The sequence below is a fragment of the Drosophila eugracilis genome, unplaced genomic scaffold, assembly GCF_018153835.1.
Source record: "Drosophila eugracilis isolate 14026-0451.02 unplaced genomic scaffold, ASM1815383v1 contig_90, whole genome shotgun sequence".
Taxonomy (NCBI): Eukaryota; Metazoa; Arthropoda; class Insecta; order Diptera; family Drosophilidae; genus Drosophila; species Drosophila eugracilis.
Window position 1 is genome coordinate 8,429,928 of NW_024573812.1, and position 24,939 is coordinate 8,454,866.

The 24,939-nt window shown below is 42.6% G+C and overlaps 3 protein-coding genes across 7 annotated transcripts in view; 2 read left to right on the forward strand and 1 right to left on the reverse strand.

The window, feature by feature from the left end:
* LOC108112484 (cyclic nucleotide-gated cation channel beta-1) overlaps positions 1 to 24,939 on the reverse strand; it is a 60,085-nt gene that overhangs the window by 11,058 nt on the left and 24,088 nt on the right. For 3 of the 5 annotated variants that reach the window (XM_017222349.1, XM_017222350.1, XM_017222348.1), the window contains exons 3-5: positions 7,283 to 8,083; positions 6,630 to 6,984; positions 5,405 to 6,462 (exon numbers count right to left, since the gene is read on the reverse strand). In XM_017222349.1, coding sequence (XP_017077838.1) covers positions 5,405 to 6,462; positions 6,630 to 6,984; positions 7,283 to 8,083 — 2,214 coding nt within the window. The remainder of the gene's footprint in view (positions 1 to 5,404; positions 6,463 to 6,629; positions 6,985 to 7,282; positions 8,084 to 24,939) is intronic. The other 2 variants (XM_017222353.1, XM_017222352.1) reach the window with 1 other exon arrangement.
* LOC108112489 (calmodulin-A) lies at positions 1,167 to 3,226 on the forward strand. The gene has a single exon (XM_017222358.2). The coding sequence runs from the start codon at positions 2,636 to 2,638 to the stop codon at positions 3,098 to 3,100; it is 465 nt and encodes a 154-aa protein (XP_017077847.1). The 5' UTR covers positions 1,167 to 2,635; the 3' UTR covers positions 3,101 to 3,226.
* LOC108112486 (mite allergen Eur m 3) lies at positions 11,335 to 12,607 on the forward strand. The gene is made up of 3 exons (XM_017222355.1): positions 11,335 to 11,745; positions 11,804 to 12,080; positions 12,145 to 12,607. Exons 1-3 carry the CDS (start codon positions 11,501 to 11,503, stop codon positions 12,505 to 12,507), a joined length of 885 nt encoding a protein of 294 aa, XP_017077844.1. The 5' UTR covers positions 11,335 to 11,500; the 3' UTR covers positions 12,508 to 12,607.

Genomic DNA, 24,939 nt, shown 5'->3' on the forward strand with positions numbered 1-24,939 from the left:
ATGTCAGTTTTTGAAATGGTGTTTGGACTGTTGCCAAAACAGGCAAAAATTCAATACACATAGCCTTTTACAGTGAATGTCCTGAATGCGAGCAGGTTGGGCGACAGTGTGTGGTTTTTCTGCACGGAGAGAAAATAAACTTAAGTTTAAGAAAGGTATTCAAGTTTCCCATTTCCTGAACTTGTTAAGTCTTATTTATTCTGTGGTTTTCCAATTAGTTTCTATAAAACTAACTGTTTGGAAACATTGATAGAAATTATATAAAAATTTAGAACCTTTGCAATGAGTTACTATAAGTGTCATATAATATTATTATCATATTGAAAAAAATCTAAAATAAATCTAGATTATAATTAAAAATCAGATATTTGAAACGTTGATCCGCGTTTTATACTCCAATTTTGAAAGATTTTCAGCAACAACTTCCACATTTTTCGATTCAAGAACTTTTTCAAAGTAAGTACAAAATTAGAAAAAGTTGTTTGAAGAATCTTTTTCACATTGTCCAATGATATGAAACAAATAATATGTTTTTATAGATTTTTTCTCGCTTCGACTTAATCATGATGTGATGATTAGAAACCTTTAAGACTCCTAATTTTTACCCAGAAAGTGCACAATGCACATGATTAAATTTTTAACCATAAGAAGTTTTTCCATAGCAGCAGTTCCTCTTTTTGATTTGACATTTGATATTATGAGAAATCAGAGTGCTAATAGCCTTTTGATTGTTTTCCCATCGAATTCTATTTACCTAACTTTGATCAATCCGTTTTTAATTTTTCTTCGTGCATTTGGTCGAGTATGTGAGAGCTTGTCGATTATCGCAAGCATTTGGCGAACGGCAAACTTTTGCGCTTGTCGGCGTTAACAAGCCACAGCCATGCGTTTAACTAAGCGTGAATGTAACAGTGTGTGAGTGTTTGTATGTTGGTAGAAGGGTAAGGGGGTGTGGGAGGTAAGGGAGGGTGGAGAGCCTGTCAGCGTGTGGCTGAAAATGTATAATGTGTATGTGTATCGGTCTGTGTGAGCTTGGGTAGAGGCAACATTGTTGCAAAATGATTTTGAAAAAAAAGAACCATCAATAACTCAAAAATAATGACAGTTTTCCACTTGTTGTTGCCTCTCGCCCGCACCCCCCAAAACCAGCGCTCCAACCCCTAAGTGAGGCTAAATGGATGAATAACTTAAGCCAGCTGCTTCGCCTTTCCTCTTAGTGTGCGATGTTATGTAATGTAATAACGTCAATCAAATTTAAAAAGGCAGACCAACTATTTCAAAATCAATTTTCCCACCCCCTCTCTTATTTTATCCAGTGGGGTGGGGGTGGCCAGCATCAGCAGCATCATCAGCATGGGCGGGAAAGTGGAAAAGCAGCGGAAGGAAACAGGAAAGCGACCTCGACTTAAGCAAATACACGAACACGAGCACAAGTTGTTGCTGCATCAGAGGAATCCTGAGTAGGATGTAGAATGTAGGTTGCAGAGCAGCTACAGAGGATGTAGGCTAATGTAGCAGAAGAAGACTCGGGACCCGGGACTCAGTCACTTTGCAAACAGTATAACCCCCCGCCATCACCCCTAACTAAGCCTCTGACTAGCGGAATTTGCAGCGAGGGACCGTGACACCGAGTGAAAAAGTGCCTGCTTTAGTTAAAGTTAAGTTTAAACTTTTGACTGGCTCGTGGTTTTCCTTGTCGTTTTCCCCCTGAGGAAATGTATCATTCGTGTCATTAATCATTCGTCATGTGGGACGGCGACAACATTTCATTTGCTTATCATCTCGGCTCAAAGTCTTTGGGGGAATGAACGGAACAAGAGCAGGCCTCAAAGTTGAATGAATCAAATGGGCTGGCGGAAAACTTATTGCTAAGCCTAGAAATCCCTGACAAGTCAGTGGCTTCCCGTCCTCAGAGAACAAAGAGTGAGCTTAAGTCTAGCATTTGCAGAAATCAAGGGAAAAACCATAAGGAAAACGGAATTGTTAGTGATTTTTTTTATTTTAGAGAATAATAAATGCAATTAAATCTTGTAAATGATAAGGAACCACCTTTTTAAAGAGTGAGACGACTCAAACAATCAAAGTTCTCGAAACTGGGCAAGGATTAACAAGATCTGGAGTGGACACTCCTTTCAAGCCAGCGAGTGTGAGAGCATCTATTCAATTTGTTATTTGTGTGCCATCTCCAAGCCTGCTTGATTTTTTATGGCCAGCACTCCAGCACAACTACTGCCCATCATCATCATCATCTAACATCATTCCTGTCCCATGGCCGGCCACTCAAAGGCAAGCGCTGAATTGACAAATTGATGGATGGTTCTCCAAACGCTGCATGCTCCAGCATCTCTCCTTTCCTGTGCTTTTCCTTTTTTTTTTCTCATTTTTGTGTTTACTTTTTATTTTTCCTTCATTGCCCCTTGTAGCAGTATATGATGCATTATTATTCTGGAAAAGTTTGCGACCGCAACAACAACAATTGCTTGCCTAAGTGTTTTATTAGCAATCGAGAACAGAGTTTGAGTTCGGTCGAGTTGAGTTGATTGTCAGTTTCCATACACATTGACTTTTTTACCCTCATGTATATATTGTACGTAAACCATTTTCCTGAAATTCCTTTGGCGATTTATTGGTTAGTATGGTTCCTTTTGTGGATAATGAGCTGACGAACGAGCAGATCGATGAGCTGAAGGATGCCTTCAATAGGTACGACCTGGACTCGAATGGCACCATATCGGTCACCGAGATGCGTTTGGCTTTGATTTCAATGGGCTACGCCATCACCGAAGCGGAGCTATATGATATCATCAATTCGGTGACTACGGAGAAGGAACATGAAATGACTCTCCCACAGTTTATGCAAATGATGGCACCACGACTGGCTGATGTGGATAGTAGTGTAACACTCCGCCGGACCTTTAATGTGATCGACCGCGATCACGACGGTTACATCAACAGCCAGGACGTGCGGACGATCATGCTCATACTGGGTGAGGTCGTAACCGATGATGAGGTCAAGGACATTTGTCATGCGGTCGATATGGATGGCGATGGCCGCATAAGCCGGCGCGATTTTATTAACTTTATGCATAGTCCCATATGAACTGGGACTGCTTTGCCAAATGTCCAGAAGTGTCCCTATGCTGACTACAAAATTGTTTGCCTATCTTAAAAATCTTACAATGTAATTTATGTAATACAAAATTAATAAAAAGTGTTACAAAAACAATATTACCATTCTACTTTCTTGAAGATCTCTGCTCTCCTTAATAATAATAAAAAAATCAATCAATCAAATGCCATCAACTTGAGTAAAGATTAATAAATATTTTACTTATCATTATATCTTGAAATAAAAAACAAACTGCATTTTGTCCTGACTTTTAGTTAGTTTAACTTAGTTAAAAATATTTTAAAATTGAAATCCAATAAATGAAGAATATTTCTGTCTGCAGGCTGAATGGAAAGCGAAAAGAAAAAACTGAGAGCACAAAGCCAGAAATTAATTCAACAGCACGTTTCGTCCATTAAGCCGCCAGAGCTTTGCTTGCTGACTTTGCCATCCCTGCCACTCCCCCTCTTGCAGGACATGGGCATGGACACATGTGCAATGGCCACACACACACACACACATACAAACCACATGCAAAGTGTTGTGTAAACAAGTCAGCTGCCAGTTGACCGGCAGCTGCAGGCGGGGCTTAGAGGAGCTGAACAAGAAGAAGATTGAGCTTGGCCAGAAGTAAGAGCCAGCAGAAATCAAGGTGCCACGCCCCCTTGGACTCGCCCACTGGCGTCCAATTGTGCTTTGTTTGCTCCCTGCTGGCAGGAGTCCACCGAACCACCTTGACTCGTTGTCGTCGTGAGTGGCTTTAATATTTTTCAGCTGACGCTGCTCTTAATGAAAGCAAGAAATGATGCTTACCGCTGCCGCTTCTTATTCTCATTTCCGCTTCCTCTAATGCGTCTTCCTTTTGCTATGTGCACTTGAAAAAAAAACCTACTTAAGTTATGTGTTTAGGTTTATGGATAGAGGACTATTCGATTCGCTCAAGAAAATAATGTTTATTAGCTTGAGGAAATCTTTTAAGAAAAAATCTTAGAAACCGATAGGGTTCTGAGACCAATGCCTAAAAGTATGCAGAAATATATTTGAAATACAAATGGCTGAGGAATTCCTTTCAAAAGAAACAGCCTTACAAATGATTTCCAATGACTACAGAATCCTTATTGACAAACAATGAAATCCTTTCAATCCCAAAAATGTTTTTAGTGCAGCTAGGTCTAGTCCTGCTTTGCCTTTCATTTGGCATTTTCCACTTAGCTGACTTGGATTGCTCTTGCATTTCGTCCAGTTATTTATGGCCCGGCCGAGTAAACGAGTTCATTTAGCTAATGGCCGCACGCCCAACTGAGCCTACGAGAGATTCCTCTACGAGTCCTTCGGGTCCTTCGAGCGCTCTTTGTTCGCCACAATGGGCATTACTACGGAGGCTACGGAGCCTGACATTGCCACTGCCGCAGGCACGGGACTAGGCGCAGGCACACCATCATTGCCATAGCAGCGCCAGATTTCAATATTTTGCATAAAATTGGCCGAGATGGCACAGCTTTTCAACCCGCACAACCATATACATTCCCCTTTCCAAACAACGCAGCTTAAGGATAAGTACGAAAGCATTTTCCTATTGTTGTCCTGTTGCCTTTCTTCTTTTTTTATCCGCATTCATACGCTGCGAGGTCCTCTTTCAGTTGTCAGGACAACTATAAGCAACAAGTTTGGTCAGTTTTGGTAAGACTTGGAATTTTTGCCTTGACTGAGATGCTGAAAAATACCTTTGTCGCCGCCATTGTAGACATTTCCTTTTTTTTCTCTCATTTGCATTAATATGGGTTTACGAAAGGGAAGTCAACGCTGGAATTCCGGTGATAAGTTGGGTGGCATATTTAATATTTCCCAAGCTTATCGCTGAGCACTTGCCTTCTTTTATCTCGGCGTCAGCTTTATTTATATGCCAATTTATTGTGCTAAACTAAAATTAGATATTTTGTACACACAAACGAGGGTTTAAAAGTCTGCCCCCATCAATCAGAGATTTTTCCTTTATTTGCATAAAACAAAAACCATAATTAATCAGGCTAAGTACTTTGGATAGCATTCAGGGATATTTATTATTTCTGTGCTGATTGCTGGAAAACTGCTCTCGTTCTTTTATGGATTTTATTCTCTCCATCAACAGTCGTCATAATTTTTGCTATGAAAGCTCTAATGGAATATTTTAATATTTAAATGACTTGGCCGTCAGATTAAAAATGTTATGAGCAATGGCTTGGCTTGGTATAGATAAATAATAAGTTATGGGCTTTAAAGAATTAATATCTTGATGCCATTTTACATTAAACTCACCTTGAAACTCCTTGCGCGCTGCACTCACTGAAGTCACAATGTTGGCCACGTGACCTAGGACCGTGGCGAAGAGCATCAGCCCGAAGAGCAGTTGCAGAATCACAAAGACGTACTCCCCCTTAGAGCGCGGCTTGGGCAGATCCCCGATGGTGGTCAGTGCCAGGGTGCACCAGTAGTAGCTCTGCAGATACTGTTTGACCACGTCCGCAGACTCCGAGTCGTGGTAGACCCAGTTGCGAGATCCGAATCCATTGTTCTTGTGGATGATGTGGTAGAGACAGCCGTTCCAATGGAATATCACAAGCAGGTAGTGGATGAGGGCCGTGCTCCGGAACAGATTCGGGTAGTTGGTGTGCCGCTCGGTGCGATCCATGAAGGCCCAGAACCGGTAGATCTTCACCAGTCGGAAGCTGCGCAGGATCGAGTTGAAGCCAATGGACAGGTAGAGAAAGTCCAACGGCAGCAGGCACAGGCAGTCGATGTAGAAGATCGTCGAGTTCATGTAGTGGGTGCGGAGTTTCAGTGCGTCCGTCTGCAGCACCCCATCCTCCAGGTATCCGGTGCGAAAGTGGAACAATATATCGATCAGATACAGGAAGTCGGACAGGTAGTCCAGGCAAAACCAGATGGCTATCGTTCGTCGATTGATCTCCTGGAAGGCGAAACGGTAGATTATCACCCAGAAGTTGTACAGGAAGGCCATGGACACCACCATGGACCAGTAGTAGCACAGTCGCCCCGCCGGATCGAAAACGAAGTGCAGTTTCCTAGCCGCCGTTGCTGCTCGAATCCGTTGCGAGGCCGTTCGTCGTGGTTTCTGATGGTGCGGCTGCCCGCCATGAGATCCTGGCCCACTGCCTCCTCCACTGCCGGCGCCACCGTGATGCGGGTGATGTGGATGGCCACCGTGAGGTGGTCCAGGTCCTCCCTGCGAGGGGGGGCCATGTGCGTGCGGGTGGTGCGACACTGTGGAGGCCGAGTGCTGCAGCTGGTAGGGGTGATGAGCCTGTTGGGCAGCATTGTGGTGCCCCTGCTGCTGCGATCGGGAACGCGGATAGCTATAGGGAAGGGATAGAAATTAGGTTAAAGCAAGGTGTTTATCAGAAGCGAGTCTAGGAAATGAGGAATGGAACCACTAAAGGAACCTTTTAGCATTCAAGTGATTTCAAGAGATAAAGAAGGAGGAATGTATCATATGGACAACCAATTAATGACCAACACTCACCGATCTGTGCCGTTGCAGTAGTTGCCACCATACTGGTTGTGGCCGCCCATGGCCAAACTGGTGGCTCCGCCGCCGGCCAGCGTGTTATCCTGCGAGCCGCGGCCCGTGGATCGATTCCAGGTGCCCAGGAGCGGTTGGTCGCCGCTGGCAGCCGCTTTCAGGCGACCCCGCGACTTGTTGCGTTGCTTGTTGTGCAGAAGATCCATTTCTGAGGCAGTGCTTACGGTGGCCATGTGCGAGTTGGAGGCCCTGGAGGCGCATGGTGTGGCCAGGCTATCGTGCGAAGTGAAGAAACCTTGTTGCGAGACACTCTGCCCGAATTTCGGCTGGGTCATGCCAAACTTTGGTCCTAGATCTGCGAATTGTAAGAAAAACAAAATTTATTAATAAGTATTTAAAGGCTTGTGATTGATTATTTATTTTGTTTTAATTCTGGCTAGTTTCAGGGTTTAGGAGAGTAAATCTGTCCGTATAAACTGTGACCAATCTGAATCTGTGGGGTACAGACTTCCTTGGAAAATCCCAGCAATTTTGTACATGAATTTTATATGTTTTAAACTGAAAACACTTTTTTGCTACAAAATTGCTGGTGATTTTTAAAAACATATTCATTAACTTTATTCTTTCAAGGGTTTGGGATCACGTGGCCTTACCGAGAAAGCTCTGGCGATCGATCGAGAAGCGACGCAGGCTACCCAGATCGATGAACTGCTCATCGCCGGCCATTGTGGGTGTAATCGAGAGTTCGGTTGTGTGTATGGCGGCACCACCACCACCACCACCACTGCCACCCACTTGCGATGCACTAGCAACACCACCAGCCTTTGCACCGCCACTCGTTGATGAAATACCACTCGAACCACCGCCCACAGTGAGATTTGTACAGGTGGTTCCACCACCCGCACTTCCGCCCATTCCGGCGCCCAAATAGCCGGCATTGCTGGCATAGAAGCTGCCATCCAGCTCAGCCATTTGCTGTTCATAGGCGGTCAGTGGGTTGATTGACCTGGAGCTATGATCCCGATAAAGGGGGCGGGGCGAGGGCATCAGTGAAGGGTTGAGCAGCCCATTGAGCGAGAGGCGTGGCTGCATGATCTCCGGGAAGCTGGCCCTGGGCGCTAATCTATGGCCAATGCTTGACTGAGATGTTGTTGCTGTTCTATAGTTGCTGCTGTTGCTGTTGCTGTTGCACTTATTGCTGTTGCTGTTGCTGTTGCCGCTGCTGTTGTGGCAGCTGTTGTTTTGACGTATTGCGACTGTTGTTTTGGTCTGCGGCCTGTCATTGTGAGCGGCGTAAGCCTGAGTTTGAGCCTTCTGAGCCGGAGCCCTCAGCCATCGTTCATCATCGTCATCATCGTTATCATCATCGCTATAACCATCGACATGGTTTTCGTTGTCATTGCCATCTGCATCGCCATCTATGGCCGTCGCACGCCTCAAACTGGGCGTGGGAGCTGCCGTTGCCACCATTGTTTCATATTTTTTTTTGTCGATTAATTTGTAATTGGTTTCGCATTGATTTATGTTCGAATGGGAAAAGCACGAGAAATGTGATCAGAGTATAGAGTTTCATTAATTGCAAATTCTCCATTAATAACATTTTTTTGTTTTTTTTTTTTTTTTTTTTTTTTTTGGGGTTTTCTAGAGCGATTGGAAGGGTTTTAAAGGCACACACACACAGAAATGAGCGAATAAATCACAATAAGAACGAGTGAGAGAGGATTGGTTTAGTGGTTTGGTGGTGGTATTTGGTGGCTACAGGTGGTTTGCTGGTTGGTGGTGTTGAAAGTGTTGGTCTTTAACAACAACTCAACTGCAATAACGATATCAAATAGCAACAGCATTCAACAAGAAACAACAAAGAGACGTACAAGAACATAGGTAATTGTATAACTAGGACTTAGACGTAGGTATTGGGGTCTTGGTCTAATTAACTGTTACCAGGGCTTTTACTTTTACACAGTGAACATTTTGGGTCTTAAAAACTATTTGTAAATTTTTAAAATCACTTAAGTTTTAATCCAGAGATTACACTTCAATTTCAAAGGCATTTCTTCAATAAAAAACGCTGTCTAAAAGTAAGCTCTGAAATGTCTGAACACTCGACAGATTCCCTTGCCTACTTTCAGGCAGCGACTAAATATTTTTGAACTTTGTTATTTGAGTGATATATTAAATAAGTAAATAGTAAAATTGCAGAAAATACATTTAAATGAAATATTTTTCTCTGTGTACGAATTGCATGCAAAGCTTAATTTTTGGACTGTAAGGTGAGGGTGAGTACCTTCGCACCAAAGTTGCTCTATCCCCATTTCAAGCCCCTTGGAAATGTGCTAATAAAGTTAGATTTAATTACGTGCGCCTAAATGGAGCATGCAACAAGGAACAAAAACCGAGAAGATCTAAGCAGATGAGGAGGACACACACGGCGTAGGAGCTTCATTACTTTTAACCAGCTGCCTGGCAACTGCCACTTGGAAATTCATGAGCTGCCACACGCAAAGGATCCGTACAGATTGGCCCAGGAGCTCCTGGCCAAAGGACTGGCTCAAGTGCCACTTGACTGTCGAACGAACAGCTAACAGACAATGCCCGGGACTGTGTTGGCTTCAAGATATTTGTATCTGTATCTGCGATGTCGCCAGCGAACTGCGTGCGGCGTCAATTTATTTCTATTACGAGCCGTTCGTGTTCTCCGCCTGTTGCTCTCCTCCAGCGACAAGGACAAGGTCACCTATACCTATACCTAAACCTATAGCTTTTCTTGCCCCCCAACTGAGTGCCTGGCCATTGATTATTGGCAGACCGCTTTTAATTATTGCTCAGCTTCTGGCCAACGTAATTCAATTAGGCCACCAAACAATGATGCTGAATAGATTGCCCAGAGTCGAGTGTCTGACTCGTCGCGTCGCGTCGCGGGTAAAATGCAAAAAATGTCAATTACTTTAGGCCCACCTGCCACTTCTGGCCCTCCTTCCTACTTTCCACACCTTTCTGCTCCTTGAACACGAGTTTGCACTTTACTCGCTGGGCAATAATTTCTAATTAATTCGCGCTTAATGGCAACATACAAATCAACTTGACCGCGTTTATTTATTAACTAATTCCACGTCATCCACGCCCTTCCCGAGATACTTTTGCGGTTGGCAAGCCGGAAAAATAAATGTTATTTACCACCGAATGCATTATTAATAAATTCCGCAGCTCTCACTACAACCCCTCTTGCATTAAATGTAAATACACCTGAACTTTATCAAGCTAATATACTACCTTAATCCGCTTTTGGCAACGAAATTGAGGGGAAAATGTAAGTATATTAGGTTACAAAATAGAATCAAATAATCAGTGAAAGGTAAAACAATGTTTGCTAGTAAACATTTAGCATTTTGAACTTTCTAAACTGTTGCTGAATGTCTGTTAATAGAAGTTATTTGAGGAATATTTCAAAAAGCAAATTCCTCTATTAATTTATAGATAAATTCCATATCTGGGCTTTCTATTACTGTGTAACTGTAAAGGATTAAAGGCAGAAATTTATTGCACTTGCTTGATTTTACATGTTCCTCAGAAACTTTGTTTGCCTGAGTGCATTTCAATGTCTAGTGAAAGTTCGGTCTACACGCAAACAACGTCAATGTACTAGTATTGCGTCATTGGCAATTTACAAGCCTGTTGCCCACTTTCAGGCGCTGTCACCGCAAATTGGGCCGTTTCCTGGCTGAAGCTGAAGACATATACATACACACTTATACATGTACCAGATGAGAGAGGGATGAAAGCCCATCCCTGTCCCTGACCGCATTCCAAGTTTGCAGACATAATCTTGGCACTATTTAATTTTGCTAATAGTTGAGTGTCATTAATTTAAACTTTTGCGCTTTTTGGTTTGTCTTGGCTGCGGCCTCGGCGATAACAAAAAAGGAAAGGGAGGAAAAGGGAATCTCCAGAAGTAGAAGGAGGAGGAGAAACAGCGCTGAGTGAGATAGAGCGAAGAAAAATGAAAAATCTTCAGCTTAATGTGCGGCACTTTGTCATGGCCTGCCAGCCGGAAACGGAAACTTGCGACAAACTTGCGCAAAAGTTCAACAAAACGCTTGAACGGCCTCAGTCACACAGGGAAAAGGAAGAGATGGGTTTCTGGGTAACCACGGGCCATGAATTGTCAATAAATTTGCTTGCCGCAAATCATCACAAGTTGGTTCAGCTTCGGTTACTTTTTGCCTGCCCAACGATGTCCCAAAAAAAAAAAAAAAAGAAAAAGAGAACCGAACAGAAAAGCGCCAATTCACGAGAATTTCGGACAAAAACTAAACCTCAATTATTTGGTGCAGCTGCCTCGGCAAATGAAAATATTTGAGAACACAAAATACTTTGACGAAAGTTGGCGAGCAAACTTTACTTAAACATACTTGAGCCTTACACAAACACGCGGCCGGCAAATGAAAAGGGGTGGTGGTGTGGTGAAGCAGTGGTAAAAAAAAAAAGCACAGCTCAAAGCGGAAATGGAAACTTAAACGACACAAAAAGGAAGTCGAGCCATAAGAACATTATACTGAAACAAACTTCAAACGCCTTCAGGCGAAGGCCAAGCAGAACCAGCTGCCAGATGAACCGAGGCAACATGAATCTACCTCAGCATGGCAGGTAAAAGAAAATCGTTATCGAATCGGAAATTCAAGTCATTAGTATAAAGAAAACGTTTAAAATACTTTTTGAATACAAAACAAAAAGGCATAAAAACCAGAGTTAAGCCTTTACTCTATAGTAATGGCTGAGTCACTTTTAATTTTAGAAGATTCCCACACAAACAGCCTACCATATCGGTATCTATCAATCTTTAACAAAAACTTAGTTAAGATTTACACTTTTATATGAGAATGAAATCTCAAAATGTAACCCTTTCCATATTGATATTGACGATGGCGATCTGTAGTGGAGCGCATCGAATGAAGCGATTGTCTTCTCCAAATTTCCATGACGAGACCCTTGAACTAGCCAAATATGTGGTTTCAATCAGATCGAGAACTCCAGTCAAATATTTTGGCGACAATCACTATTGTGGAGGTGGTCTTCTGACTTCGGAATGGGTTCTAACCTCCGCCCACTGTGTTATGGGGTAGGTGGCGGTTTTTCCCAGATCGTTTAATCTTAAACTCTAATCCCTGCTTTCTTAGCCAATCCAAGATCATGTATAAGGCTCGGTGGTTGCTGGTAGTTGCTGGATCGCCAAATCGAGTGCGACATATCGCTGGGAACACAATCTGCAGTCCGGTTTCGAGGCTGTACGTTCCAAAAAACTTTACCATGTACAACACCTACAACATGGCTCTTATGAAACTTCAGCAGAGGATGCCCTTGGATCACCCTCGCATTGGATTTCTTCATCTTCCGAGTGCAGCAGCTACAATTGGATACAATTATTCCGTTCTCGGGTGGGGAAGAATGTACCATGTACGTGCCTTAGGACAGTTACTGAAGTTAGTTAAAGATTTGTATTCTTTTGATACTTTTCTAGGGTGGACCCTTGGCAGTGATCATATATCAGGTGGAAGTGGTCCTCCTGGATAAGGAGGTTTGTAAGATGCATTTCCGTCACTACAGCGATGGAATGATGTGTGCTGTAATAGACCAGGGACCAGAGAGAGGTCAACCCTGCAGCGGTGACATTGGGTCCCCGCTATTAAAAGGAAATGTGATTGTCGGCATTGTGGCCTATCCGATTGGATGTGCCTGCAAAGATGTTCCCTCTGTCTATACGGATGTATATAGCGGTGTAAAGTGGATCAGGCAAACGGCCTTTGGCTTATCCAGCACCATTGAGCCTATGCCCTTCATCGTCTTCCTATCGATTTTTCTAGTTCAGGTCATAAAATGCTAAATTTATGAATTTATTCTTTTTAAATGCCAAAATTTGTATTTGAATTGACTAATAAGAAAAGTAATGTTTTCAGTAGTACTAAAATACAACAGCGTAACCCTCGTTACACAATTTGGTTGATGAGCTAACTCTGAAACCTGTCACATTAGGGCAGCACTTGCGTTAGATTAGTGACACGGACAGCCTGGTAACCAGTGACACTTTCCGCAGATCCTGCCAACGGTCCTTTCCCGCTCTTAATTGGCACAAAAGCACGGACAAGGACCGCGTCCATGTGGCTTTAATTGACATTGCCCGCCCCTCGGCCCGAAAAAGGGCAATAAAGCACTCAAAATCTGATTTTCCAGAGCTGTGAAATGAAAGTGGGGGAAATTCGATACTCGGCTGGCCAGAGTGAGTGGAAACGTTTGATGCGAGCGAGAATTGAATTTGGGTGCGAGGGGAATCACCTCTCTACCGGTTTCTTCATTCCGGAGTATGGCATTCATAATGCCTGTGCGACGGGTGAACGAATCCCAGCTTATGTTTCTCAGCAGGTAACAAAGGCCAGGCACCTGCTCTCCATTTAAGTAATGAATTTTGTGCATCTTTCCCTCCTTTTTTTTGCTTCTTTTTTGTTTTTTTGATTGCTGAAGAGCTCCGTAGGCAAATGCGTAATGACAACATTAATGCAAACGACTTCATTTAATTAAACGCCCTTTTTAGCCAGCCAGCAAAGGAAACTGAGAAACTAGGGAACTGGGAAACTGGGAAACTGTGTAGGGCGCCATCATCATTGCGACTCATTGGGACTCATTGGCAACATCGCATTACCCAAAAACCCAGCCCCAAACCCATCTTCATGTCCATGCCCATCCACCCCATTCCCGTTCCCAAATGGCAAAGGATCTCGTCCTGGCACTCGTACTCAACGTTTGGTATGCATGAATGCGTATTAAGGTGCGATAGGGGGCGTGCCAGTGTCTATGTAGTTGTGCGCACGTGCGTGTAAGCGATGCGTTGCGAATCTATATACGCGTATGAATGCGTATATGTTTGTGTAGGCGTGGCCAGGTGTAACATCTGGCCCAGATGAAGCAAATGGAGCAGATGTGACAAACTCGCCGCCGAGAAAGCCAATTTAATTAACGCTCGCTGGTCCACGCTGACAACGGAATAAGCTGTCGAAATTCTGGGAATTCTCAAAGCGGAAATAGCAGATGGTCAAGCATGCAGCTTCCGTTTGGCGGTGGTAAAAGGGAGATATACGGATAACGGAAGTCATTCTCCCCTTTAAAAAACTGACAGTTTGATTTCATAATGATCTGAACAAGATGTCTTCTTTAGAATCCGCTTAAGGAAATCCTGGAAGGTACAAAATGATCAATAATTAGTCAGCAAAATAAAGAAAGTGTTTTGTAAGTTTCAAAATTAATTCAAATTAGCAATCCCCTTTAAGGAATTCATGTTGTTAATTTAATTACATTTTAGTTGATTCGAAAGCTTATATCCTTGCCCTTACCATATCAAAAATCAATGTTTATAAATAACTCTTACGTTAACAGCTCTAGCATATACACAAAGAGTTTATTTATTTATAGAAATATTTCCCCAAAATCGAGAATCCTAAAGGAACAATTAGCAACTTTTTTTTTTCAATTAAAATTTCGCATGTGGGAAAATTCCTTTCGACTAACGCCGCTAAATGCACTTTAAATTTTCAGCGCTTTCAATGTATTTAAGTGACTCAACTCATTAGCAATGGAGCAACATGGATGCCACACAGCTGCTGCAACCGCAAAAGCAATAAAAAGCGTTGAGGTAGTGGGCGGTACAAGGGCCGCGGAGAGTGGCGTAGGGGGCCAAAGCCAAACTGTTCATTTGCATGCGCTAGCACTCATTACATTTACATTAAACTTTTAATATGCGCGGACATAAGGGCAAAAGGATGAGAGAGAGTATGCGAGGATAAAAGTGAGCAAGTTTATACGCCAGGATATTCGAGTACGTGCGAGTGTGTGTGTGTGTGTGCAATGCGGGTGCAACACTGAAATTGAGTGACAAGCACTGGCGGCTGCCCGCATCCGAATATCTTTATTTCCCAGGGAATATGTAGTTAATTACATTTTGGCCAGCGCACAATCGTTTCGGCATCTTTTTGGCCTGATTCCGATCCCGCGATTGGGGACCATTAGCTCACCGCTGAGCGGTGGCTAAGCCAGCTGAAAAGCGGCTGTGCCGCGCGGTTCCATTGACATTGTCCCGGGACATCGTCATGAATGGGAGATGAGCTCCCACGTTCGCTTGTCGCCCGTCCCACTTGGCGTATACTTGACACACCGAAAGAAATATGTAAAGGGATTACGGTATTAGGACTTATAAAACAGAGAGAGAGAGGTTGCATAACTTTGACACTTTTTCTTACAATTATTCCTTTTAACCTAAAATATCTTGGTTCCAGCCAAAAAAAAATGTTTAGAGGTCTCAATAAAAATAACTTATTTTAAAGAACACACCAATTTAGCTCAGTGTACGCGTGTTTAGCATGGGAAAAATCCTGGAGGGAGTGGTGGTCACCCGCTATACATATGTGTATGTGTGCAGTCTGCTTGTTCTCGAGTGTAAGTGCATTTCGTTATGAGCTTAGCAAGTCTTATAAATGTTTGCGTATTTGTTTGCCTCGACGACGTTGCTATTTACTTGATGTGACCTCTGCTGTACTGAGTTTGCCCGCTCACAATCTCTCGGCTAAGCAACTGTAACTTGCATCAGCGTGTTTCTGTGTGCTTGTATCTGAATCTGCAACTGTATCTGCGAATGTATCTGCATCTGCTGATGCCACTGTATGTGTGCGCTGGGGGTTAAGACAGCGCTCACAGCACATAAATATCTAAAGGATTCTTGAGTAACTTCTCTAATGGATTTGGGTTAAAAATATACACAAGGGCATGTGGAGGGCAAACAGATACCAACACAAAGACACACAAAAGAAAGTCTTCTCTCCATCTGTGTGTGTGTGTTTGTTTAAGATTTACAAATTAGTTTAATTTAAATTAGAGTGCGAGCACTTAGCAGTCAGTTGCGAGTTAAATGTCAATTGCAGGCACTACAGTGAAACTTGGCTAAATTAAAAATGTGACCATTTCGTCTAGCATGTACAAATTGCTAAGAATTACGCTAGACATAAGCCACGATGAATTATTTCTTATGTTTTGCGGAATTTCCATAAAACCATGGAATTTATTACATGCAGAGGAGTAAGGCGAAAAATCCAGCTCTATCCCCGCAGGCGGCTGTCCTGGCAAGACATCAAAAAGATGAAGCAAATTGAAATGGTACTGGTAATTATTTAGGCCTTTCTCTTACGCACAGGACAATGCGGCCATATTAAACGATTTTAAGCAGAATTTATATGTATATATCCATATGCGTATGCATGCCATAAAGCTGTCCAGGGGCCGTTGTCCCTGCTCCATGTACCATGTCCTGTGACCATGTCCCCGTAATGGGACGAAAGTAATAAGCGTGGGCCACCAGGGCCAAAAGCGAAAACTGAGGGGACCAGCTTATTGTTTACGACGTGCTTAGTGGCAAACTCGGCTTTGATAATGAAACGTTGGCAGGCAACACGCGCTGGCAGTTAACGGCAATTGCGACAAATGCCAAAAGCAGACAACGCCAGACCAACAGCCCGGCTCAGCTCAGCACATGGCCTGTAATTTTGGCCACAAAGTTAGTTGCATATGTATATGTGTGTGTATGTGTGTGGGTGTGTGTGAATCCTTACACTTGACAAAAAAAACTGTACGTTAACGACATTTTCTAGAAGGGATTTTTAAAACTGTTTTCTAAAACTTAAAGTGGAACCAAAATCGATATTATTACTTAATAGAGAGTTACAATTATCAGACAAACAGTTGTCTGCCTACTTAAAGTATCTTCAGTGCTCCCTATCACCAATCACATTTTCCCCCAGTGTATACCTAACAGGGAAGTGTGTAATGTGAGACAAGACAGCCGCACGTGATGTGATTAGGACAAAGCCGCAGACACAAACACTGTGAAGAGGACAAGGAAAAACTTTGAGCTTAGATTTTAATTTTTGCCAGCGATAAAACAGAAGCCAATAGGGCAATTTGAGCCAGCTAGGCGTATGCGTAATATGCCTCCATATCCGCTCTCTTGCCCCCATGCGTATGCAATGAACATTTTCCGCCAGCTGATTATGCAAATGTCATAGAGGGGGGGAATGAGCAAATTCAATTTGGAGTCCTCCTGCAATGGCATAATTGCCGCTATCCGTAAAACTCTCCGTCGGAAACGTTGTCCGAAAAATGTGTTTGCCATTCGAGCACTCCGATTCGGGTCTCGGACTCAAGCCGTGTCCGCAACACTTCAATTAGCTCGACTGCTGGCGCAGCAGCTGGCGCAGCTCTTTATCTTCCACCGCAGCCACAAATCAATAATTCACCAAAATGCAGCTTGCCGTTAAGGTTTCCCTCGTTTCTCAGCTGAATGACTGCTGTGTGCGTTGTGGGAAAGCCACATGGGGAAAGTAAGGGAAAGTGTGGGCGAGGCGAGCTGGCGTTTTCTTCTTTTTACAGCCGATAGCACACGAATCGAGCGAGCATAATGTATGTAACACAAGCAGGCGTTGCAATCGTGTTAAGTTTTAGTGGTGAAGTTTTGCTTTAAGTTTTCAACAATTTCAGGAATGCAATTTTCCTTAAAGAAATCATGCAGTAAAATGTTTTATATTACCTTTGATTTAATAAAAACTTTCCTAACTGAAATCTTCATTAATTCAAAATGAATTTCACTTTATTGAAAATTCAGCTTGAAATGAAAATTTTTTGATGTTAATCTTGAAAGTTTTCCAAAAATATTACTAAACTTTAGTAACTTTGGGGTATTTTAACTTGGTTCTAAAACAGAAGATCCAAAAAACAAAATATTTCTACCGAGTTGCCATTTAAAATCGGTTTGCATACTATAAACTTTGGTGTACAAATCCAACCTATTCGTCTTGTTTTTTCGAGAAATTGCAAACACAGTTGTTATTCTGTTATTACGGCTACTATTATTACTGCTGCATAAGCATTGCATGTGCTCTGGCGTTGCATTCATTTGCTTTCTGCATTCTGTATTCTGCATGCCGCAAATAGTTTTCCGACCCTCTTGCAGTTGGCACTACTGGTCGTACTTCATTGTTTCGACAGTTCTGGGCGTTTATGCCAAAAATGTTTTGGCTCTCAGCCATGCTCTGATTACCAAGTGTTTGCCAGAGTCTCTGCGACTCCCTATATGTGTGTGTGAGAGTGTGCTGTGCAAGTCAAATTAAGCTAAAACCGCTTCAAGTTGCAATTTCCGACACAGCATCTTGGCTCGAGGATATGAGCATTCCATGCAACAACAGATCCTGCAACTATAATTAAAACTTTCGCCAGACAAACAGACCGCCGCAAATGGAGAGTGAGTTCACTGGGAGAAAAGGTGATATGGAGGTAGCAAAAACCTTTCTGAGAAATGTCAGACATGTCTCAAGGTACAAAACAGCATTTTTCAATGCATACTTTTAGGCATAAGCCTGTATAAGCCTTCTTTGGGTTTTTTAATTATTATTTCTTAAGGTCAATAAAAGATAAATATTTTCTTTCTGTGTAAAGATGGTCCTTTGAAACGCTGCCTTTTAAATTGGGGAAATACAACACTCCTCCCTCTCCCCATATTTCAACAAGAACCTTCGCCTAAGTGAATTTCATGCATTAATCGCATTAAGGAGCCAGTAAACCGCTTGTGGAAATGTTAATTGATCGAAATGCACATCCAGACCTGACCTTGCTGACCCTTTTTTCAGTAAAGCTGGGCAGGGGTTGGTTGCGGGTTAGAGGGTCCACTCACTGACCGAGCCGAAAGTTAAATTAATTTCTGTCGACAAAACATCGCGAGTGGTGGGAAAACTTTCAAATGAATTACACATTCTAAGCACGCGGCTTTTGTGGGGCGTTTTTGGTGGGCGTGGCAAGTATTTGCTTAGCTGTTGTTATTGCTGTTGTTGTTGCTTCGCATAATTGTATTTGCTTTGAACCACCATTTTCATGTTGTCTCTGTCCCACTCCATCTTGCCCCTTTTCCAGTTTATACAAATATTTGTGTGTTTATGTGTGTGTGTGTGTATGTTGGGTGTAAAAGTTTATTTTCGAGTTTTTCGTTTCTTTTTTGTGTTTTTTTTGTTTGTTTTTTAACTGTTAAATTGTTAAAAAATTACAAATAAATTGAATGAACATCGTCGCTGACTGCGGCGAAAGGAGAACAACCAAAACAAGGACAACACAGTTTTCGGCGGGGAAGGACAACAATTACATTGTATTGACTTTTCAATTTCATTTTGCGGCAACTTTTTAAAGTGGTCGATTGAAGTACGAAAAGGAAAAGGGGGAAAAGGTGGAGAGGGGAGCACAGCCAATCGTTTCCCTGGGAAATTGTACCAAAATTTTTTGGTCGCATGTTTGCTTTGACTTGAGGTTATTGCTGTTGTTGCAGCAGTGCTGCCGTCATTATGCCATTAAGTCCTAAAACGAAACGTATTTGGGTCACAGGGACGAGCTCTATACTCGGAGTCCTGGGCCTGTGCATTAATGGCCAGCAGTAGGAGGAGTTGGGGGCGGAGCAGGACGACTGGGAGACAGGGCGACAGGAAGAAGAGAGGACAAAGCGCAAAAAGCTTAACGAACGTATAATAAGGGCAGGGGCCTGAGCAAATAAATGCCAGCACTCGAGGCCAAGTCCTGCAGAGCTATTCTCCTCACAAAGGATATCAAATTTAAGTGCACACACATCAGAGGATGGCTCCGAATGCTATCAATCAATAGTAGCTCCTTCTTGCCCCCCTCCCACCAAATACTATATGTTTCTCGATGTTTCAATATATATAAAGCCCCCAAGTGTTCAACTTGGTCTGCAGTCACCCTCGCAGCTCAGTCTGAACGATTTCGTCTGACCTAATCGCATTGAATTTAATGTCAAGCAATTTCTGTTCCAGCTTTGCCGGCATATTGGTTTATAAAGAAATTCCGTTTGAAAGGGATCATCAAAATACTTTGAACTTTTTATTGTTCAATTCGCAGACAGATAACATAAAAAGCAACTTCATTTGGTAATTTTCATTTCATAATTTTCTCGACGGAAACTTTTGCCTTGACTTTGGAAGCGGTTAAATAAGCAGCCCGCAGTTCATTTGGCCCGTAACTCGATTATGGCCATAACCGTTGGCCGGGAAACGTGAAAAGCATATCATGCATGGCCAGGAATGGGTCAGTTAGCACTTTTCTCGCTTTACCTTGGCCTGGCAAAAATTCTTCTGATTGGCAGAAGAAATGCGATTGGACTGCAGTCCGGCCAAGAAGTTCGAGTATTTCTTTTGGCCAATTTGAGCTTTAAGGCACTACGTGATAAAACTGCTCACGATTTGGACTCTCCTTTAGCCACTTATTTTTTGTTATTCGGTTGGCTTCTAAATTGCGCTTATCGCATTGTAAAAAGGCAAATTTTGCCGCAGACCAAAAACCCCAAAAAAACAAAAACGAGGCAAGGCGGACCGGACCGACCGAGAGAGAGAGAGCCAAGTATAAAATTGTAATCCGCTTAGTTGGCCAGCAAAATGTCTCGTGTCGTGCTCCTCCTCGCTGCCAGCTGGCAAAACTTAATTTGCTGCAGCGCGACCGTTGTGGTAATTACCACATAAATTCACCAGCAAATTGCTCCTTTAAAAAAAGTTTGCCAAAGCCTCAAGCTGTGGGTGTACTACGTGTATATTCCATATCGTATTTGCACACAGGGAAAAAAGTTGGGTCAATAGAATGATGTATGTTTATTCTATTGAGTAGGAAATATAATAAAATTACTGTTTTTATTTCATTTTACTTTTTGATGATTTGTTTAATTTTATGGCCAATTTAATTTTATTTATTTCAGATTATTGAAAGTATACATGTGTTTTAGGATCTAGAATGCCAAGAGAGATGAGAAAAACAGTAAAAAATGCAATTTAAACTGAATTGAATGTTCAAAGGAACATAACTATGAAGTCAACAACATGAAACTATTCAATTATGGTATTAATTAATAGCCTAATATACCCTTAATTGAACATGAAAATCAAAATCATTTAAACATTTTCTGAATTGAAATAAATATCAACATTTTTTCTCTCTCTGCACTGACATAATGCTGACTAAAAGCATCCAAAAAGCATATTTGGCGCAAAGGTCAGACATTAAAGAGATTTTCGGTTTGGCTCCTTGCAACTTTGGCTGCCCCTAATTCTGCTTTTGGCCCTGACTCTCTCTCTCTCTCCCTAGCCCTGTCTCTTAGTTTCCGTCTGCGGTCAGTGGCGCTGTTAATCCCCGGCAAGTTAATCCTGCCAACTGGCCCACATACCGACATGCGACTAAGTCGGGACAGACCGAACTGACCGAATTATCATCGCTGCTGCGGAGTTGGCAGAAACATGAGTAGAGCTGCCGCAGGCTTAGCTAGCCCGAAGGAGGAGGAGGGGGAGTTGAGTTGCGGTTGAAAAATAATAGGTTTATGCTCGTCGAAACGGCAGAGGGCAAGTGATTGATATGCCCGACATGTCGCCGCATGATCTCTGTCCCTGAAACTCGATTTGTCCTCCTCGTCCCTCGTTCTCTCGACCAGAATCAAATTCATGGCCTTAAGTGCTTAATGTTTGATGTCTGCCACTTTGCGTGTGTGTGTGTGTGTGTGTGTGTGTGTGTGGCAAGTGCGGTCGGACTAACACTTTCATTTGCATTGAAAGGGAATCGGAACAAAACAGTTTTGAGCTTTCTAATAAACTTTAGGTATAGGTGTAAATATGACACAAAATAGTACAAGAAGAAAACAAAAAGTATGCCACTTTCATCATAAATTAAAGACCCAAAGTTTGTCACCTTTACACTTGTAATATATGAGCACCATGGCGTATGAGTAATGTGGCTTAGGGCATAACTTTGGCAATTATGGGAAGGGTACTCAAGCTGTCCTTTTGGGAAACTGTGCGTATGAGTAATATGGTTAGCGAGAGATTTACTTTTCTTTAAAGTTGAAGTAATTTTCAGTTGACAGAACTTTCTCAAGTAAAATAACTTTTAAATTTTTGTATTTCACAGATTTTGGAAAGATAATATTGAAAATTTCTTGTAAGTAGTTACCCATTTAATCATTTCAGCTTAAACTACTTGCCAACGGGCTTGGCACTCAACCTAAGTCGCACACGCTCCCAGCTGCTGATCATTTGCATATCTTCTTATCTGACCATTTCTAATGCCCTTTGTCTGCGTCATGCCCACTCAAAGGACTTGGAAATATGGAGGTGGCGGGCTGGAGATGTCCAGGCGAAGAGCTCAATGGCCCTGCAAATGTGCAAAGGGCGAAGCGCTTTACTTTTCTATTTTTTTTTCTGTCCTTTTAATGCGGCACTTTAGTTGATAAGTCAACCATTTCAGATGAGCGAAAGGGAGATAGGAATGGGAATCCACCGTCGGACTCGAGCGCCCTTTGGATGACACCTGGCTGGATGCCAACTAATGCCGCTCCAGCTGATGCTGCTCCACCTGCATTTGTAATTGCATTACAGACTACAACATTGGCGCCGACCTTTAAGCCCACTTGGGTACCTCCTCCGCCACCTCCGCCAATCTCATTCCCATTCTCGTTTCGTTCAAAGCAAATCCCCTTTTGCGAAAGCGCTTGTGTGCCAACTTTAAGTGGCCCTTTGTGTTGCACGCAGTCTCCGCTGCTAAAGTTATCCCAAGCACTTCGCGGCAACAATGTGGACAACTCAACGTGGCGTATACGCAACGTGGCTGCCATGCCATCGCAAATGGCAATTAAAATGGCAAGCCCTGCAACACTGTGGCATCCTGAAGTGCCGGCAACTATTTTTGCATTCTCTGTGTTGCCAAATTTGAGACACGCTCCGCAATCCATCCCTCCGGATGAATAGTTCATGGATATGGTAATCTTTAACCCTTTCTCGTCATATCCTAAGCCGGCCACTCGGTTTCTCAGCTAGGTAATTGGTAAGCTAATACGCTTATTGTAATCGAAACTCAACCATCCTACAGCAAATTGCTTTTATAATTGAAATACTCGAATTACATATGGCCAGCAACTACAGTTTAGCTTGGCAAAAAACTGTTACACAGAGAAAAGAAGGAAATTGAATTCGAAGAGAGAAATATCTTTCTTTTCTAGAAACTTAAAACCACTAAAATTACATATTAAAGTAGGTGTTGAATCCGAAATCGTTCATTATTTGTGTTTCGCTGCTTAAACACAACTGAGTTCTTGGTAAAACATTTTCCTTTCACTTTCAATCAAGCTGTTTGCTCAGTGCACAGTGTTTTAGCTAAAGTTAAATCGCTTGGCCAGCAGGAAATTCCTTACTGCCAAAGACGGCTTAGAAGACAATGAAGGAGTTGCAGCGAGAGGAGCAGCCAAAGGATTAGCAGTGGGAGCCAGCGGAGGCCACTGGAGAAGGACGCATAAATTCTAATTAAAATTTGTGTGCCAGGTGGTAAATAAAACTAATTATACATGCGCAATTTTCCCTGGCCCAAGTGCGAGCGGGAGACTTTAAAATTGTCGTACCTCCACCTCTCTCGTTCGCTCGCTCTAAAAGTGAACTCTGTGTTGGCAAATGGAAAAAGTTTTTGCTGCGACTCAACTATGTCTGGCTGTGAAGTCTTTTTCGGGTTTGAGTTTGGGCTAAAAGCAAAAATCCAACCAAATAAAATGCAAAGAAAAACGAAACGAGAAACGAGAAACTTTTCCGAAAACTTGAACGGCGGGGGCTGAATTGTCTCCCCTCCTCAGAGACCGGGTGGCAAATCAATGATGCAGCTGCCATAAGACCCTCTAAGCTCAATTATTGCAGGACACACAACAAGAGACAAAAGAGGAACGGCCAAAGAGACAAAGAGACAAGAAGCTATAGTGGCCACTGTTGATGGCTATATCCTTTGGCTTTTTCCAGTTAAACGTGACTCGAACAAAGGTATTTCTAGGCAAAAAATCAAAAATATTCTCACACACACATATATCAATGGGGACCAGATGGAGTTGAATATGAAAAACGTTTTATCTGGCCATCTAATAGATATATAAATGCTATTCAGCTCCATTGATCGATTTTCCCACAAAAGTAGGCAACGAATTGTTCAGGCAAATTCAATTTTCCAGGCTTTTAGGAGCTGCGCATATCGATTTAAACGGAGCCTTGCCGAGCTTGCAAATGGCATATAGCTCAAATTTATGCCATAGATTTATTTACTTCTTCTTCCCTATTTTATGCCGAATTTTGTGTGTAAGTCAAATTTAATTTACTGATGCTAGGTTCCCCCAAAAAACTTTGATCAAAGCTGCGTTCAAAATTGCCTTTGTCACACACAAAAATATACACATACTCCTCCTGTGTACCTACGTACGTTCGAGAGTTGACAGGGGCAATGTACTAAAAATTGTCGAAAGCATTTGGGGCTGTGGAAAAATATGGCAAAAGTTGCAGAAAACTTTTTTGCTCATGTTTCGCGCGCTTCGTTTTGAATCCACTCCGCATCTATCTACATACTATGTATTCGTACTGTGTTTTTCCCCTCTCCTGCCAACCTAACGAAAGCGTTAAAGCGTGGGCAGGCATTAAAGCTAAGTCTTTGCCATAGAACAGACGATAAATGTCGATTACAGTTCTGGCCAATAAACAAGAGAACTTCCATGCTTAAATGCTCAATGTACTGCACAAGTCCCATTAAATGCATAGCCAGTACAATACTATGGTAGGTATGTGAGGTAAAGTTTCATCGCTGACAAATTGAAGGCAGTTTGGTAATGTCGTGGGAAATACTATGCGACATCCAAACAGAATCGACCGAAATAAATTACGCTCTGCGAGTTCTCTGTCCGTAACGAGCCAAAGTGGCCCAAATGCGGATTTATGCCCCGCTCAATGATAAATTGAATTTCACTCAAAATTAACTGTAAGCCCGGACAAGGAACGTGTCTGAGCCAGGAGAGGAAAATCTTTGCCACATATGCGGCCTATAAAATGTGACAAGGAAACTAACGAAGGATGCTCGATGCTCGATGCTCATGTGGCTTTGGCTTTGGCTTTCACACAAACACACAACTTAAACCAACTGGCGACCGCAGCCTCCGAATGAAATTAGGCCAAAAACCCAGGCAGCCACTTGGCTTGACAATTGCCTAAGCATATTTGTCATTTGATTGATTTATTCTGCAGGGCCAACAACAGCTGCCATTAGGTTGGCCAAGATTGTTTTTTATTTGTTTGTTTTTGCCCTTCTGAGAGTCAGTGGCAGAAGGCCTTCTGCTAAGGCGCTTTTGTCAAATCAAATCTTCATTGCTTTCATCAGGCCCCAGATTTCCATA